At 42.2% G+C, this 20,448-nt stretch overlaps 1 protein-coding gene across 1 annotated transcript in view; it reads left to right on the top strand.

Annotated features, from left to right (window-relative positions):
* HUWE1 (HECT, UBA and WWE domain containing E3 ubiquitin protein ligase 1) overlaps positions 1–20,448 on the top strand; it is a 1,134,422-nt gene that overhangs the window by 351,077 nt on the left and 762,897 nt on the right. Inside the window, exon 24 of the mRNA XM_080273518.1 lies at positions 15,236–15,574. Coding sequence (XP_080129644.1) covers positions 15,236–15,574 — 339 coding nt within the window. The remainder of the gene's footprint in view (positions 1–15,235; positions 15,575–20,448) is intronic.

Here is a 20,448-nt window from a genome sequence, read left to right as displayed (position 1 = left end):
GAGTAGGTGAGAATGAGAGAGCAGAAGGAGGAGTGTGTATTGTTGTAACAGATGGAAGGAGAGTATAAGAGAGTATTGATCAGTTGGCTCAAGGATTGTGTAGGTAAGATTGAAAGTTGGACTACAAATGTGAGCGATTGTGTGCGTGTATACTCCAACGCAAGATCGTGCAAGCAGGGTGAGAGAAGAGTTCTGGACAAATGTGGAAGTGTGCATGGAAAAGTTTGAAAGGAATGAGAGAGTGTTTTTGAGTGGAGATAAGAACGGTAAAGTTGGGAATGTGAAGGTGGATGGAGTAGTTCGTGAGGTGGGCGTGCCTGTTGAGATAGATGAGAATGGTAGTGCTTTAGTGGACATTTGTGCCAGGAGGGGGTTGGTGATAGCCAATACCCACTTCAGGCACAAAATGATCCTTGGGTATATATGGCGAATGATGCTAAGGGTGGATGGTGACCTGAGTGAATGGAAGGCAATGATTGATTATGTGTATGTGGATGACAGGATGAAAGGATGTGAAATGGATGCAAGAGTATATAGAGGTTGGGGAAGTGGACTTTCTGACCACTACTTGAGGGTGATCTGAATCAGAGTCCAAATGAAATGGAGAAATAAGAGAAGGGAAGGACAGGAGGATGTAGTTCATACAATGAGGATGGAAAGGTTACAGGAGGATGGAAAAAAAAGGCAGAATATAAGAGAGGAAGTGGAGGAAAATGTTCTGGAAAAAGGTAAAGAGAGTTAGACGGGGTGCCAAAGAAGTTAGTTGGAAAGTGAAAGATAAAATGGTAGATTACTAGTGGAGAATAGAGAAAAAGTGAGCAGATGGAGAGAACACTTTAAGGAATTATTGAACATAGAGAATGAAAATAATGTGAGTATTAAGTGGCTGGGGAATGGATGGGAGACGGAGTGATGTGAGAAAAGAGGAAGAAATCAGTAGGATGAAAGTCGTGGAAGCAGTGAAGAAAGTCAAATTGGGGAAAGCCTCAGGGAATTGATGGAGTGTGTGGTGAAATGCTGAAGCATGGGGAGAGGTAGTAGTTGAATAGATATGGAATTTATGTAGATTGGCCTGGGAGGAAGGTAGTCCCGGAGGATTGGAAGTCAGGTATAATTATTCCCCTGTACAAAGGAAAAGGGGAAAAAGAAGTGTGTACGGTAATCATAGGGGCATTTGTCTACTTAGTGTAACAGGAAGTGTACAGTAAAAGTCCCATTATTCGGCATCTATGGGACCGGGATGATGCCAAGATACTGGATTTGCCGAATAATCAAAAACCTACCCACTCAGTACCTTAAATATATTGGTGAACACTGTCATCACCACTTATGGTATTACAACTGTGTTTGGGGAGAGTACTGTATGCTGTACAATACTGCAATCAATGCAGTACTATACCTGAAACTGAACTATATATATATCTATATATCTATCTATCTATCTATCTGTATATATATATATATATATATATATATATATATATATATATATATATATATCTATCTATCTCTATCTATCTATCTATAGATATATCTATATCTATCTATCTATCTATCTATATCTTTATCTCTCTATATATATATATCTATATCTATCTATCTATCTGTCTATCTTTATCTTTATCTATGTATATCTATCTATCTATCTATCTATCTATATATATATTAGTGAACATATAGAAGTGTAATGACATAGTAGGCATACACGTCAGATAACACTTCCTGGATGACCGAAATGATACGGAATATTACCTACCACCTCAGTACATCACTTGTGTTGGTGAACTCATCACTACTTATATTATTACAAATATGTTTGGAGTGAGTGCTGTACACAGTACTTTTTCCAAACAAAATAAAATAGTCGAAAAATTGCATAAAATAAAGTGAACGAATATGAATTGGTAAGGTCTTTCTGATGAAAGTTAAACATACATTTAGTGCTCATTCTTTTGTTCAATTTTTTTTTTTTTTTTTTTACATGTGAAAGGGAGAGTATTGATGGAAACAGTAATGTATTCCATTAACCCCTTAATAACCTCCGGCATTGAACAACCTTCTACAGTACCGATGTCAATGATGTCGAGTTAGTGAGCTATGAAAAAACTGTGAACAATTATTGGAAGGGAACGAAGGTCGCTGGTATGTTTACATGACTCTACAATACGATTCCAAGCAGTCAGAAGGTAGGTTAATCTCAGATGTTTTCGCCCATTTGGTAAATGCACCGTAACTTTGTAACTTCTCCCGTGAATCATAGCATGGGTTTAAGAAGCTAAATAACACATTGTTAGATGCGCCAGACGATTATCTTCACATCTTCAAGAAAATGGAAGAAATTTAATCCCTCTCTGAGTATGTAGAGTAAGTTTCGTCCATTCTTCTGAAATCAATTTGTTTTTCTTAAAGATGTGAAGATAATCGTGTGGCTCTCCTAGCAATGTGTTATTTAGCTTTCTAAACCCATGCTATGATTCGCTATGAGTCAGGGAAAAATTGATAAAGTTACGGGGCATTTACCAAATGAGCGAAAACATCTGAGATTAACCGACTGCCTGGCTGCTTGGAATCATAGCGTAGAGTCGTGTAAACATACCAGTGACCTTCGTTCTCCCCATAATTGTTCAGTTTTCTTTATAGCTCACACTAACTTGACATCACTGACATCGGTACTGTAAAGGGTTGTTCAGTGTCGGAGGTTATTTAGGGGTTAATGGGATACATTACTGTTTGCATCAATACTCTCTCTTTAACGTTAAACAAAAACGAACAAAAGAATGAGCGCTAAATGTACGTTTAACTTTCATCAGAGAGACCTTAGCAATTCATATTCCTCCAGTTTATTTTTAAGTATTTTTCTGACTTTAGGTTAGGTTAGGTTTGGTTAAAATATTAGGTACAGTTAAACTCGGTTAGATTAGGTTTAGTTAAACAGGACACTCCCTTCCACCATATGCTGAGGAATAAAAATACTAGAGCTGTCACAGCTGTACAGCTAAAAACAACGGGGAAACTGATTTAACAAGCACCATTTATTTATGGGTAATGCATTATGGTGTTAGTGGTTCATGGGCTGTGCAATACCGGTAAATGTCACTTTCAGGAAGGCATCAAGAATGAACGAATTTCAAGAATTAGTGAGGGAGCTTGGAACGTAACCCTCGCTAATTTGGAGGGGGTGTTTACTGTACTGTATGATACTGTGCAATATTGTAATCACTACAGTACTATACCTGAATCTGAAAAAATATAGAAATTGGTGAACATACAGAAGTGGAATGAAACAGGCCTACAAGTTACAGATAACACTTCCTGGACTGCCGAGATGATTCCGGACATCTGCCGAACAATCAAAGATTTTCGTAAATGGGACTATTTTTCAAAACTGCCGAAATGTCGGATCTGCCGAATAATCAGCTGCCGAATAATAGGACTTTTACTGTATATGGTAGGATACTTATTGACAGAGTTAGGGAAATAACAGAGGAATCAGTTGGAGAACAACAGGGAGGTTTTAGGAAGGGAAGAGGTTGGTCAGATATTCATTCTTAGAATGAATATCTGATCTGCACAACGTTTGTACAAGTGCGCAACAAATACTTGTAATGTAGTGTGCGTCATTAACCCTTTCAGCTCTCCTGGCCACTATAGTGGCTTTCTCGGTAGGGGTCTCCTAGCCACTCCCATGGCAGCATATTTAGGTATGAATGAAAACTGTTGCGTGAGGCTGGTGAATGAAATAAGGATACAAACCGCTCCCCAGACCCCTCTGCTTCTACCAGGCATGTGTAGATCATGATATTTTAGTTCACACAGTCTGGGAAGGGCTAATAATGGTGGAGGGTTGGGTTCCACGTATTGGTTCTATCATACTGTTAATTTGGCAATATTTTTTACTATTTTGGTATCAGACAGTTCATTTAGCAAAAGAATATTGTTTCCAATATGTTTTTACTGCTCTGGAGGATACATAGCTCTCATCTCCCTCTTCCCTTTCATGTCTTTCTCCACCCCCCCTACCTCCCACCGATCCCCCACCCCTCTACCTCCCACCCTTCCACCCTCCACTCTCCCTCCAATCCCCCATCCCCTACATCCTCCACCCTCCTGCCTCCCACCGATTCCCCACCCCACTACCTCCCACCCTCCACCCTCCACTCTTCCTCCAATCCCCCACCCCCTGCCTCCCTCTTATGCACATAGCTACCATGTCACAGGCAAGCAAAAGATATCTGCGTTGTATGTCTCAATATTTATTAATTTCCTGAATGTTAGAGTGTCTGATTGAGGGAAAATATATACAGATTTAAGATTTTAGTTTTCTAAGGTTGTTTCTGTAGCCTTTTATACACGTACCATGCATTTATTTGTTACCAGGCGGACATACACGTTCAGTGAGTGTTGCCTTTTCACTGACAGAAAATTGTTCGCATCTCCATACTTTTTTCTGATTTATGTTTCGTGAGTTTCCCACATTTCCTGGTTATACTTATAACACCGTCAATATGAGAAATAATTATTTGATCACTGTCTCTACTGTTGCCTGTAAGTACACAGGATGATATAGTTAGCGACAATGAAATAAACATATGTACATCCAAAAGGCAAGCTTGTAGGCTTACCCTCATGTCCTCACCCCCACAGCCTTGCACAGTACGAAGCAAAATAAGAGCAAAGTAAAATAAATTAGTAGTAACTAGTAAGTGATAGTTTTATAAGGATCTTGTAACTGTTTATTTTGTTATTTGTAAAGAAGACATCTCAAGAATCATTCACAAATCACGTGAGATATAATGTACAGTACATATATCAGTGCACTGTTACAATGCAATCATGTTGCCTACGCACCAAGAAATCACCTACCCACCGAGACGGCAACACTCACCACGCTACCACACACCACTTGCTACGCAACTTCCCATCATTTTTGCAGCACTTGTATGGCGACTAGAGCTCTATTGTTGTATAGGCAGATGTGTATTACTTCCTTGTGCATGAATGACATTTTTTTCTTTATTTGCAAACCTTGACTTTTTTCCAAAAAATGCGTCTGTCAAACGTGACCTTGGGACCTATTTGAGACCTGAAAGGTTTAAGTGAAGTGATAACATTTTGTGTGTGAAATACTGAAACTTGTGACTTGGAAGTCATCTCCAGCAAGGATGCAACCTGTAGTGTAAATAGAGTTGTACTGCTGAGGGCACTGAAGACAGGTCTCCCCTGCTTCCAAGGTATCCCCATTGAACTCATGTTAAATCGACATTTACATGCAACAAATCAGTATGTGATAGGTTTTCACATCACATAACCCATCACATACTGGGTTGTATAGGTAATGTAGTACGCTGAAACCCAAATTAACCCTTGTGTTACCATTCAATGCAGGCTGCATCCTACCGTGAGCGAGTACTCGTGACGAGGGCCTCACTGAGAGAGAGAGAACCCCCCCCCCCTCACTCATTCCTGAGTGGCATTATGTGAGCAATAAACCCCAACCATCCCTTTGATATAAACCTTCACCGGCTCAATCCGATTGGAGCTCTGTAATTACCACTGAACCACTAGGTGCCAAAATTTGGTTATATGATTACCACCCAGCGAAGTAAATGGTTTTCTGGTGTACAGGAAACCATTTGGCTTGTCACTCAGTGTAGAGTCACCCACAGGCAGAAAGAAGAGGAAAGAATGAAGGAAAGACAGACGTGGGAGTGTAAAGTCACCCTTAGGCAGAAGGACAAGGAAAGATTGAAGGAAAGAAAGAGAGAAGAGGATGAAAGGAAAGGAGGATGGAGGAGAGGAAAAGGCAGACACCCGAGAGCAGCACTACATCGAGTGGTTGGATGTTGAGCGCCCCCACCCACCACATCATAAACAGTTTATCGTCACACCCATATTATTGCTTTGTTATATTCCCCCCCCCCCCACTGTAATCCTGAACAAATGGACTTACGGTTTTGTAAAAAAGATCAGCCGTATGTAAATTTTCCCTCATTTTATTATTTCTTTACTTAAGTTTTTCTCATAGAAATATAATTTTTATGGTACTGTATATGTTACTAAGAAAGAGTTATAATAATAATATAATAATAATCTGGCCTTTCGTTTCTCAAAAGTGCCAGTTCTTCCTTTTGGGAATTCACTAGCGCTCGACACATACTTTATTTTTACAATTACAAGAACTATGACATTTCTTGTATATAATACAAGCTACATGTTATATACATGAAAGTGGCAATAATTAAACCCTATACTCATCCGTCATAGTACCTCTCTCCAGGTCATAGCATTTTGAAAAAAGAAAGGCTTTCAGCTGTCTCTTAAAGGAATCAACAGTAGAGAGTTGTCTTATGGACAATGGCAATCTGTTATATAATCTAGGGGCTCTATATGCAAAAGAGCGATCAGAGAAAGATCACTGGTGAATGGCTCCTGGCTCATCAAGACGCAAGGAATCATCTTCACTGTGTAACATCACACTCGGGCGTGTCGATGGGAGTTTTAACAATTCAGCAAGATACTTCGGTGCACCAAACTTAAGAACCTTGAATGTAATAAGACACAGTTTAAATTTAATTCTAGCCTTTACTGGTAACCAATGCAACTCAATCAGAAACGGGGTAGTTGAGGTTCTTGGGGGGAGACCAAAGATAAGCCGTGTCGCCCTGTTCAACACAGACTGAACTTTTGTTAGTATATTATTTGGAAGACCAACCCACAGTGAATTACAATAATCAACACAAGACAAGACCACTGCATGGACCAATGTTAAGAGGCACCGTCTGTTCAGGAATCTTCTCACAGAGTACAGATTTCTGATATGCAAGTTACACCCTCTTACAACCTGATTAATATGTTCTTTGTAATTTAACTTAGAATTAAAATAAACTCCCAGATTTCAAACAGAACTGACTGGATGCAGCTGTGACACGCCAATGTTCAAAGCCAGGGCATTGTCAGTGTCATTACCCCTTCTGTTTCCTCTGATGATGATGATCTCAGTTTTACCATCATTCAGCTTAAGTTTCCTCTTAGCCATCCAGATCTTAATATCAGACATTAGAGATTCAAACTTTGTCTTAGTATCGTTGATATCTGACATCTTAACATAGAGCTGGGTGTCATCAGCATAAAAATGATAGGACACATCATGAGCATCAAGTAGAGACGATAAACTACTTGTGTAGATAGTAAATAGAATTGGACCCAAAACTGATTCCTGAGGGACTCCAAATAGAAGAGGAGCAGAATCAGAGCTAGTGTAATCAACAACCACTCTCTGAGATCTGTCCGACAGATACGACTTAAGGAGCAATAGGGCACTATCACGAACGTCATAAAAATACAGATCATCCAACAATAGTTTATGATCTACTGTATCAAAAGCTGCAGACAGATCCAAAAGAACTAGGAGAGAGAACATCCCACTACAAGTGTTTGCCACCAAGTCACTCTGAATTCTTGTTAGTGCAGTTTCAGCTGAATGGTATTTTCTGTATGCTGATTGAACAACAGGAACAACTCTGTTGTGTTCCAGTTGTGGTAAGAGTTGATCGAGTATGGCCCGCTCAATAATCTTGGATAAAAAAGACAGGTTAGAGACAGGACGATAATTTGTCATGCTCTCGACATCAAGGCCAGGTTTCTTAATTAGGGGCCTGAGCAATGCACGTTTCTCAGACTACACAAAATTACTTTCTAAGAAGCATCTATTTATTATGTTGCAGATGAAGTCTGCAGCATGCTCGTACACATCAGGCAGTTGTGACATGTTACATGGATCGAGTGAGCAAAATGTTTTATTAAGTTCTCTGATGTAACATTTGACTTTGTTTATAGCCAGTGGATGAAATGTTGAAAGCAAATGATCCCCGGTGCACCGTGACTGGAAGTCAACTGAGTACGCTTCACTAGGAGAACTGCTGTCTAAATCACTTCTTATGCGAGATATCTTACTTGTAAAAAATGAAGCAAAATCAGAAGCCAATTGGGCATCAGATAAAGAAGTTGGTTTAACAATTACATTCCTCCGACCAACCAAATTGTTCACAACTGCAGACAGTGTTTTTTTTATCACCACCACATGAATCGACTTTATTTTGATAATACCTAGCCTTTTGGGCTTTTACAGTGTGAACGACTGCTCTTCTCGCAAAAACATAACGCAAACGAGTTACTTCGGTCCGCTGCAAGCGCCACTCACGTTCTGCCCTTCTACGTTGTCTTCGCAAAGAATTAATGGATGGACCATATCACGGAGAATTATCACGTACAGTGATTGTTTTTACTACCTCAGGACAATAATGGTCAAAAATTGACCTGAGCTCGTTGTTGTAAATATCAAACAATTCACCAGAAGAAAGACTTGAAGAATCGATGGAGTTTAAACATTGATCAATTTCAAAACACATCAACTGGCGATCAACATTGTTGTAATTTCTGAACCTGATGACCTTTTTATATGAAGGGGATTTCGGGTCATCAAAACTAAGAGTGATCAGAGCATGATCAGAGATGAGGGGGTCAAATGAGTCAACCTTCACATCTGATACGCGCCTGCAACCAACAGGGGACAAGATCAAGTCAAGGACATGTCCTGAGACATGAGTTGGATTACTCACATGATTGAAAAAATTGTTCTGGGTGATCAGCTCAAGGAATTCTGAAGAAAATGGTTTTGACTCTGGACTGTCAACCCAATAATTGAAATCACCACAAACAAGAAGTCCTCCAGGTTTAAGAGAAAACCCTTCAAGAAACTGCCCAAACTCCTCCACAAAACCTCGATCCCTGCCCGGATGACCTTGTCGATAGACAATTGCAATTCTAATGGTATTCTGATGGAAATTTATTAATACTTCCATAAATTCAAATGATGATGGGGTCAGGTCTGAGTCAGTGAGAGAAACGTTTGCAAGTGCTGCAGAGTAGATGAGTGCTACGGCTCCTCCTGGATAGTCAGCAGCAGGCCTGGGAATACTAATAATAGAATGTGTCTTAGGCAAAGCATTACGAATAATATTGATATCAGACTCATACAGTCAGGTTTCAGTCAAGCACAATATGTCAAGCTCATGCTGATTTAGGGTTTCATTAATATAGTCTATCTTATTACGCATGAAACGAATATTTAAAAGATCCATCCTTAACTGATTCAAGAGGGACGTAGTCAGTTTTTTGAATGGTCAAAATTGGTGTTTTCAATCAGTCTATTCCTATGAGAAATCATAATTGGACAGTCTCTACTTGAAGCAAAATGGGCAACCACCTGTGACTTTGAATTAGCATCTTGATGTCTTAAAGAGGAGCAGTTGATGCATTTGGGAGAATTTCTGTTACTACAGTCCTTAGATTTATGGACTCCAGCACAAAAGACACATTTAGGTTCATCACTTTTCCTAGAACATCTCTCAAATGTATGACCAAAGCCTTGACAGTGATGACACTGTGTAACCCAGACTCTATTGAAAGCGCGGCATCTTGTAAGATCCAGATAGATGTAATTGCCTTGTTCTACAGTGGAGGATCTCGCCTCTGGCGACATCTTCAAGACAGCAGTTTTGGTGTCATTCCTTCTCCTTGTGAAGAGAAGGTTGAGGGTACAACCTCGATCAACGAGCATCTTAATTTTATTGTTTTTTCTCAGAATATTTGGGATGATGTCAGTCATCCAAGGAAGAGGAAAGGCCTGTCACGGTCATTTTAGGCAACATTTTCTTTGGCTCTGATATGCAAAAAGTGCCCTTAGAGCCAAAATGATCAACCAGCACCCCAGTTGCTTCACCCTTGGCCTCAGCTGACGGAAACTTCATTACCAGCCTTGGTCTTAAGGCATCTGTCAACCGGTACCGAGTTAAGTACGCCTCTGATGTCTTCTGGTCCCATCTGATTTGTCATTGCACTAGCGCCACTCTCTGGTTTCACAATCAGTACATGTTGACTATGAATGGCTTTTTTCTGGCCATGAGCACTGATCTCAATCACACCCCCAGGCAGATCCTTCCCTTCCCCCACGAGAGACCCGCCAACAGCATCCGCAAATGACTTGGCCTGATCTTGTGTGACCGCCTTGGGTGATGAGGCCTTGGTCTCTAGTGCCTCCAGTCTATTTGATACGTCTCTGATTGCTTGAAAGATTGGCCCAATAACTTTATCTTCAAACTCCTTCTTGGTACTACATCCTCCACCAGCCAAGACCTCGTCTGCTGGTGCAACACACTGGCTACACAGCCAGCGAAAGCCCAGCTGGTGGCTCCTCTTCATGAATGGATAGTCGCCTGCATCCAAATTTTCACAAGCTATATGAATCCACTCGCTGCAGTAGGTGCACTTCAGTACTTGTGCACTTTTTGCTACAGACCTACTGCAGCGAGGGCACTGGTGTTGTTTTTATTCATGATAAGGGAGAACAAAAAACAAAACAAAATGATTACAACCGCAAAACGTATATACAGTAATTACTCTAATATCCGGACGCCCAATAACCGAACATCCCCACTACCCGGACCTAATCGTCCTGGGATCCAACATTCCCAAAATGGTCTGAAAACCCAAAAAAAAATAAAAAAATAAAAAAAAGATTTTTTCCCGTCCGTAATTTGAACTTGCCGCGCACGCTGCGGGAGAGCATTGTGTTGGCGCGTCATTCATCCGACATAGCGCCACTGCATCCTCCCCACTTCCCGCCTGTCTCTCACCATGACTGTACGCTCCTCGTAATGGCTGCCCACGTGATTGCTTTTGTGGTGGTGCCCTACCTGCTGCTCCCGGGCCTCCTCTTAGTGTGTGTGATGATGGCCCCGCCACCTGAGAAAAGGAAGAGAGTGGTGTTGACTCTGGAAAAGAAGAGGGAGATATTGGAGAAAGTTGATGCGGGTTGGTCTTCTTCCCGCATTCTCCGCGAGTACAACCTGGCCCGGTCGACTTTGTTCGATATCAAACGTTCCCGAGACAAACTCATGCAGTACACGGCTGACTTCTCGTCGAGAAGCAAACGCAACTTGGAAAGGAAGGTTATGTTTACCCACAAGTTTGCAGAAATCGACCAATCCACGTTGATTTGGTATCGACAGCAACGTGCTGCTGGTGTGATGGCACGTGGAACGGAGCTGAAGGCTGCTGCTGAGAAGTTCGCAAGGCTTCACGACGCCCTAGACTTCAAGGCATCCGAGGGTTGGCTCTTCGCGTTCAAGTTGCGACATGGCCTTACCAACCGTAAAGCACATGGCGAAGCATTGGACGCTAACGAGGATGGGGTTAACGAGTTTCGGCACAAGGTGAAAGGCTTGATCGACAGGGAGGGCCTAACTCTCGGTCAAGTCTACAACGCTGACGAAACTGGCCTATTCTATCGCTCGCCGCCAACGAACGCTCTAGCCGAGGAGACGGAGAAGCGTGTACCTGGCCGCAAGCTTTCCAAGGAACTGATATCTGCTTTTTTGTTGTGCCAGTGCTAACGGCATGCACCGGCTTAAGCCCGTTGTTGTTGGCCGTGCAAAGCAGCCTCAGTGCCTTCGTGGGGTGATGGATGTCCTTCCTGTCGTCTGGTACCATTCTTTGAAGGCATGGTTCACAGCTGTGATCTTCAAAGACTGGTTTCACCGTCACTTCGTCAAGGAGGTCATCCATTACCAGACGAAGACACTGGGAATCCCACGCGACCAGGTAAAGGCTCTCCTTCTACTCGACAATGCACCTGCCCACCCGTGCGACAAGGACTTGGTTGCTGAAAATGGCTGTATTAGGTGCATGTTTCTGCCACCTAATACGACTGCTCTCATTGAACCCATGGACCAAGGAGTAATCGTGGCAACAAAGCACCTATACCGTTGGAAGTTCCTGGACGAGGTGATGGTTGTTCTCAAGGATGAGGATGAGCGCAGGGAGGGACGGGACACACGAGGCAAGCGGACTTTGGAAAACCTTCACCGCTACAACATCAAGTCTGCGCTGTACAACTGGGCTAGTGCATGGAAGGAAGTCCCTGTGAAAACTCTTGAAAATGGTTGGTCTCGTCTGCTTCTCGGAACGGATGTGGAGTACGATTTTCTGGGCTTTGACGTGGATGACTTCCATGCACGGCTACGTACGCACGGCGATGATGTTGATGTGGACGATGTTCGTGAGTGGTTGGATGACGACGAGGGCGATCCTGGGTATCAGACGTTGTCTGGTATCGAGATCGCGTCTTCGGTTGCTGGTGTCAGTACCGAACTTCAAGATTCCGACGAGGAAGGTGACGATGATGCGGACTCCTCTCAGCAGGACACTACTCCAGCCATCCCCAAGCTGAGCGCACTCCGGGAACATCTAGAGTTCCTCCTAGACTACCTGGAACACCCGGACTGCGACAGGGAGATGGGGCCCTTGGGACTCGTGGAGGAAGTGCGTGCTTTCAGTCAGCGCATCATCAATCATCAGAATTGTTGGTCATTGCATCAATCAACCATTGACAGTTTTTTCAGGCCCGTGACCCCCGCTGTGCCCAGCCCTGGCTCCACTCCGTTGCCTCCTCCTGCTCTGAGCCACGGCCCAGCACATCAGCCACGGTGGAGTCACCGCTCGACGTGAGTTTGCGGCTTTCTTCAGAGTCGTCTGTAGTGGGTACGCCATCACCACGACCCAGCGATGCACCCCTAGGTCGCCTGCAGTGATACGCTCGGACTCTGACAGTGAATAAACAGCAAGAACTTTTCCACTAGACCACACGGGAATTTTGAGTGTTGTGCAGTGAAAAAAACGGTGTGTTGTGTTAAGGATTTAAAGTTGAGAGAAAAGACTCAATAGAAAAGAAATTTAACATAAATAGACTTCTTTGTTTTGGCTTTGGAAAATTAAAAAAAGTTAGGAAAAGTTAAAGTGCAACACTAAGTTACAATGGAGCATTATTTGGACAAAATTGAACACTGTGAAGAGAACGGACTTCTGTGTGTTGTTGACTAAGTTCAGTGCAAGACTTCAGGAAGAGTGTACTGCAAGTGCTTCAGGAAATCGTTCTTACTGTCAGAGTCCGAGAGGAGGCGGTTATTCATCGAGGTGGCCAGGTACTTGCTGTAAGTAGCCAGAATGTTTCATACTGTACTTTTTTCCCTACTATACTTACCTCATTTCACTCTTTAATGCCCTTTATTGGTGTGAATAGGGTGTTAGTAGCTATGCATGTGCAGAAGGAATGTGTTTTTCTGAGTTAGGCTAGGTTAGAGTCCATAAGTACCAGAATGTTTATTAATGTATGAACATACTTCTAAACCCTCATTTTATGTTTCTTTTGCATTTATTTCAGTCATTTATGTGCCTTGTTGGTGTGATTTGGGTCTTAAATAGGTGCTATGCATGTCCAGAGGGAGTTGTATAGGTGTTTCTCTGAGTTAGGGTCCATAAGTACAAGTCCATAAGCTGGGGCCCAATATCCGGAGAAAACCAATAACCGGACCTACCTATGGCTCTATTACGTCGGATATTGGAGTGATTACTGTACAATACTACCCGGGAAAAAACCCCGGGTAGCGCCGCCCCCGTTTGTGTCACCCTAATTTAGGAGAAAAAAAGAAAACCGAAAAAAAAAAAGCACAAAAAACAGAAATGGAAAAAAAACAAAAAAACAGGATGTCTGCGAGGTCACCACGAGCAGGTGGGGTACGACTTGACTACCCTTCTAGGAAAGGTAACCCAAACCGAGGTGCCGCAGAAGTGCTGAGATGGTATTGAAACTTTTCCCAATTCGAGCTTTACAGCAGCACCAAATACGTCACTCTGGCAAGACCTCATTGGTTACGATACTGCTACTGCGCAAAGCTACATTTATTTGGCTACACTTTGGTGGATAAAGAATTACTGTAGGTCAGTTAGGGTGAGTTTTATGGAATGCGAAAGGAAAGTATCTTACGCTCTAACAAGACTTGTAGCACACTGACTGAGGCAGTGGGGCGATGCTGGATGCAGAAGGGGTTGAGCACGGCAGAGGGATACACAGGGGATGCAAGTAGTGCTTTGTTCTTGCCCAGAAATGGACGCAAAATCATTTTATAACCCAAAAAACAGGGGCCATTTCATTCAGAGCAACTGGAATCAAATGGTAATGAGTGGGTGAAATGTGTACAGACTCAGCCTGCATTGAATGGTAACGAGTGGGTGAAATTTGCACTGCACTCGTAAACATGAAAGGGTTAAGTGTACAGGCAAAGGAAAGAGAGTTAAATCATGTGCTTTAGCGGATAATGAATCTTAAAGAAGGGGGGGGGGATTAAACTGACAATAACGTGGGCAAAAGAGAAGTCTTTTGAGAGTGAAGACGTATCTCGGCATTAGCAGTAGGTCAGGGGGTAAAGGACACTATTGTTTATCTGTATGTTGCAGAGTAGGTAGTAATTACAGGCAGGAGGGTGAAAGGAATTCTCATGTCACTACTAGATGAGCAGCCAAAAGACATGCTAGCTTAATAAAAGTTCCTTTTGCTCTCTCTCTTGCAATTCTGTATTCATTAATGTCCAGGAATGTGATTTAGAAACATGATTTTCCAATCTGATGCTTTCATCCTGTCTTCCAAGCAGTTGGTGTAGCAGATTCAGGAAACATTATCATACTGTATTTATTTTTCCTGCTTACTACTTTATTATTTTTGTGGTTTCTCGAAGTCTGTATGAACCATCATCTCTGAGGGATGGGTCATACCACCCCTCAGTTTCATTGACAGGTGTTGTTTTTTGTTTCCAGCATTTTTCAGTCTTTATGCAAATATTTTTACACTGGTGGTATGATCCAAGGTGATTCCATCCATACTGGATTGACTTCCCCCTCCTCTCCCCACTTTTCTCTCAAGTAAACAAAGTCATTTAGTGTTGAGCTGAATAAAATTCATTACTGAATCTGTACCAAGGAAGGATTATGTGAGACAAAGCTGTCTGGTGCTAGCTCAAGTAAAGTATATATAACTGAAACCAAATATTGCTGTATATCTGTTCTTGAGCATGTCAGGATCCCCCCCCCCCCCACCACCACTGAAAGGTTCATGTCAGTTACTGTAGATGTGAATGTTTTTAATGTAGGTAGCTGTCTGTGGAGCATGACATTTGTATGGTAACTCAGTTATTATAGTATTATTTTTAAGTTGTCATAATAAAAGCTTATGAATAACTTAGTGAGATTAGAGTGGTAATGATGGTAACTGTGAAATTGATAATGATAGTGACTGTTATTAGTAAGTTAATAAAACAAGTCAGTAATGATTATAATGTTGCAGGAGATGAAGATTGGCTGTGCTGGAGCCATGGAGAATGCAGGCTTGGTGGACACACTCACAGATCTCTTCACCCTCACACACACTGCCATGGCCTCCTGTCCTCCTCCTCCCCCTGCCCCAACTCCAGCCATTCCTACCTCTACACCTCTACCTGCCCCTCCTTCTCCATCTGGGGCCACCGCCAAGGATAAATCCAAAGATAAGGACAAGGACAAAGACAAGGACCCTGGTACCACAGAAGGACCTGTGACCCCTAAATGGCTTGCCCCTGGCCTGCTCCTCCTAGACTTATATGAGAAGTTAGCTGTTGCCACCAAGAGAAGAGCTGCTGTCAGTAAGGTAATATCCATGGTTTGAGTGAGTTTGAATTATTACTTCATGGGCTAGGAGGTTCTGTTAACATCTCTTCCTTACCACTTTGTTTATCTATTGTTTCACTGCCCAGTTATACAAACATTTTTCATCTCCCTCCCCATGCCGCTGAAAAGGGAAAGATGTTGGACTACAGGAGGAGGACAGCTTCTGCCTGGAGGTCACTGTGTTCATGTTCAGATGGACTTGGGGTGGAATATACTGTTATACTCCATTTATTCTAGTGTGGCCTAAAATTGCCATCTCCTCATCTTGAATGCTAGTTTTACCAATAGACTAAAATTAGAATTTGATGCTAATCATGAAAAGGTGCTATGGGAAGGATGTAGAGCTGCTGAATTATCTTTTTTTGCCACTGAACTATGTGAAAGAAACTGCAAGAGGATGAAAATTTGGACCAGATAAAGGTGAAAAGGGTATAATAGTATGACTTTCGCAGTTATGTCAGTAATACACAGATAAAAACCATCTAGAACAAGATTACTGAAATCTGACTTTCTGTGAAACAAAAATGAAAGATAGTGAAATGGATGATCCACCTGGTGAACAAGCCTACATCTTTTCTATCCTTAATGACCTAGAGCAGCTTGTACAGCACCCTACCCGTATCCCTGACCGCCTTGGAGAGAGCCCCAACATACTTGACCTCTTCCTCACAACTAATCCTTCTGCTTACCCTGTTAATCCTATCTCTCCGTTGGGCTTCTCCGATCACAACCTTATTACCTTAACCTGTCCTATCACTCCGGTACGGCCTGTGGACCCTCCAGGGAAACGTCGTCTGTGGCATTTTGGAGCCGCGGACTGGGAGGCCCTCAGGCAGTACTTCTTTGATTTTCCCTGGAATGATTATTGCTTCCATGGCCAGGAGCCATCTGGGTGTGCCTTGCGCATTACGGAGGTTATTCTCTCGGGCATAGAAGCATACATTCCTTTCTCATATCCTTTGACTAACGCAAGAAAGCCTTGGTTTAATCACGCTTGTTCTAATGCTGTCCGCAACAAGGAGAGGGCCAACAAAAGGTACCAGAGCCAACCCACCCCTGAATCACATCATCTTTACGTTTCTGCCCGGAATCGTGCTAAGTCTGTTCTTCGCTCTACTAAAAATAATTTCATCCATACTAAATGCTCTCAACTCTCCAACTCGAATTCTTCCCGCTCCTTCTGGCACCTTGCCAAAAATCTTTCTAACAACTTTACCTCATCATCCTTCCCTCCTCTTTTCTACTCTGATGGTTCTGTAGCTATTTCTTCTACTGATAAAGCAGATCTCTTTGCACAGACTTTCTCCTCCAATTCCACCTTAGACGATTCCGGTGCTGTTCCTCCATCTCTTCCCCCCTCTGACTTCCTCATGGCTGACATTAAAATTTCTTCAGTTGATGTATTTTCTGCCATCACTGGCCTCAGTACTAACAAGGCATATGGGCCTGATGGAGTCCCTCCTGTTGTTCTCAAGAACTGTGCTTCTGTGCTTACACCCTGCTTAGGCAAACTCTTTTGCCTTTGTCTGTCAACTTGTACCTTTCCTTCTTGCTGGAAGTTTGCTCTCATTCAGCCAGTCCCAAAGAAGGGTGACCACTCCCAATCCTCCAACTATCATCCAATTGCTTTAACGTCCTGTATTTCAAAAGTTTTCGTGTCAATTCTCAATAGAAAAATTTTAAGGCATCTTTCCTATCGCAACCTTCTCTCCGATCATCAGTACGGGTTCCGTCAGGGACGCTCTACTGGCGATCTTCTCACCTACCTTTCATACTCCTGGTCATCCTCCTTTCGGGACTTTTGCGAAAGCTTTGCCATTGCACTTGACATCTCAAAGGCTTTCGATCGAGTCTGGCATAAATCTTTAATTTCCAAACTGCCCTCGTACGGATTCTATCCTTCTATCTGTGCCTTCATCACTAGCTTCCTTTCTGGTCGTTCTATAGCTGCTGTTGTATACAGAGATAGCCCGATTATCCGGGCTATATGGTGTTAAGGGGTGCCTGATTAATCCGAAAGCACGATTAATCCGGCGGAAACACAAGTACTGTACTGTTAGACTGATTTATTTACCGGTAAATGTACACTTAAGTACCAGAAAGACCTTTCCAGTTCAATGTATATTCCTCCAGCTTGTTTCAGTATTTTTCAGACTATATTCAGTTCGGTAAATCACGTTTTCTTATTGAAAGATTTCCTCCCTGTTAGTATCGTCACGTTCTAAAGCTGTACCTACGATTGTTTCCAGCACAATGGACGAAACTCATCGTACTCAAATGTGGACTTCGTTTCCCAACTTCCCAACTGAAGATTAGGTTAGGTTACATTATTAGGTGCAGTTAAGCTAGGTTAGGCCAGGTTTAAACACTTAGATTAGAACAGTGTCTTCTGCCATTACGTTAACGAATCAAAGAGTCGTCACACCAGAACAGATAAAAACAGCGGGGAAAGATTTAACAAGAAATGTTTATTTACCAACCCAGAAGTAATCAGAAAAATATAACAGACTATCAGGATGAACTGATTTGGTAAGGTGCTTTTACTGCTTACAGCAAAGCGTATGTTTACCCCCCTCAAATACTCAATGTTCGTGAGTTCAGAAATTTGTGTACTCCCGTGGCAGACCTTGAAACCATTTTTTCAAAGTTATAAAGTCAGTTTCTTTTTCTTACAGATGTGAAAAGACTCGTCTGGTACACCTGGCTTTTTCCCCTCCTCCCTAAACCCATCTTGTGATTTGTTATGATTCGTGCAAGAAAATTAGGGGGCATGTTACATTAGAATTTAAACATAAAGTTAGGGTGCATGTTACTTTAGCATTTAAACATATCGGCGAAAACATCTGGGATGAAAGGACCGCCGAGCTGTTTGGGATTGTAGAGTAGGGTCGTATAAACATACCAGTGACCTTGGTTCCCTTCCCATAATTGTTCGCAGTTTTTATGGCTCTCTCTAACTTAACGTTACTGACACCGGTACAGTAAAGCATTGTTCAAGGCTAACAGCCATAAGGGGTTAATGGAATACATTATTGTTTGTATCAATACTCTCTTTCACACATACACGAACGAACAAAAGAATGTGCAATAAATGTACACTTAACTGTAAGGAGCAGAAATAACTGTATGCTCTGTCGGTCCGAAATGTGTTGGGAAGCGACATCGAACAATGAATGTGGAACTGAATGCCACCTTACAAGAACACTTGAGATGAAAGTATTTTTTCTTATTAGTAAACATAATTGTTCCATTTCGTCCCCTATAATTGTGAAACTCTTAAATTTTCGTCCAAGCATACAGCGTAATAACCTTACCAATTCAATTCATATTCTCTAGTTTGTTTTTGTATTTTTCTAGTTTGTTTTCTTATTATCATAACGTTCCTTAAGCCTTACCTACGTTTGTTTCCGGCATATTGGAAGAAACTTACTCATAATTAGGGTGCATGTTACATTAGCATTTAAACATATCGGCGAAAACATCTGAGATGAAGTGGCAGGCCGCCTGACTGTTTGAGATGGTAGAGGAGGGTCGTGAAAACATACCAGTGACCTTCGTTCCCTTCCCATAATTGTTCGCAGTTTTTTATAGCTCTCCCTAACCCAACATCCCTGACACCGGTACAGTAAAGCATTGTTCGAGGCTGACAGCTATGATGAGGTTAATGGAATGCATTATTGTTTGTATTAATTCTCTCTTTCACACATACAGTACACTTAAGAACGAACAAAACTGTGAACAGTAAATGTAAGAGGAAGAAATAACAATGCTCTGTTGGTCCGAAATGTGTTGGGAGGCGCGATACCTAACGAAAAATGCAGAACTCAATGCTAACTTACGAGAACACATGAGATGAGTATTTTTTTTTTTCTGATTAGCAGACATTCTTGTTTCATTTCGTTCCCTAAAACTAGGAAACCCACTACTTTTCGTCTAAGCATACAGCCTAAAGACCTCACCAATTCACTTCATATTCCTCCAGTTTGTTTTCTGTGTTTTTCTATTTTGAGGGTAGTAAATTACCTTCTCTTGCTGAAAGATTTTCTCTTTTATCACGTTCTTTAAGCCGTACCTACGATTGCTTCGGGCATAATGGATGAAACTCATCGTACACAAAAGTGGATTTAGTTTCCCAATTTCCCAACTGGAGCCCAGGTTAGGTCAGGTTAGGTTAAATTATTAAGTAGTTAAGCAAGGTTAGGCTACGTCAGGAGTAACAGTTGCCTCACCAAACTCCATCCTACCACCCTTGTGATCGAGTTGTGAGCAGGAGGTGTGGGTGGGGGCAGGGTGAGCAAGACTCTCTCTGGTTTATCCATGCCTCTCTCCCTAGAAAGTGGATGCTTCCTGTTTAAACCGGAGCTATCGTACGGATAATTCTGTGAATTACTATACCATTGAACCATTGGGTCACGGCCCGGATATACCGAAAGCTGGATAATCCGAGCCTGGATAATCGAGCTTCCACTGTACGGCCATCGTTCTTCTCCTAGATCTATCAACAGTGGTGTTCCTCAGAGCTCTGTCCTATCACCAACTCTCTTCCTTTTATTCATCAATGATCTTCTAAGCTGTACATATAACCCTATCCACTCATACGCTGATGACTCCACCCTTCACCTTTCCATTCGGTTCCCGCAACGCCCATCTCAACAGTTACTTCAACAAACAAGGGATGAGGCTATGGCACACCTAATGTCTGACTTGGCTCGTATCTCTGACTGGGGTAAAAATAATATGGTTGTTTTTAATGCATCTAAGACTCAGTTCTCAGACCTGTCAACCCGACAAAATCTTCCACAGGTATACCCACTAATGTTTAATAATATTCAGCTTAATCCTGCATCAACCTTG

This window comes from Coenobita brevimanus, chromosome 55 (genome assembly GCF_032717465.1).
Source record: "Coenobita brevimanus isolate Jiangsu-jjx chromosome 55, ASM3271746v2, whole genome shotgun sequence".
Taxonomy (NCBI): domain Eukaryota; kingdom Metazoa; phylum Arthropoda; class Malacostraca; order Decapoda; family Coenobitidae; genus Coenobita; species Coenobita brevimanus.
The sequence above is the reverse complement of the archived record's forward strand: the minus strand, read 5'-3'. Positions and strand labels throughout refer to the sequence as shown.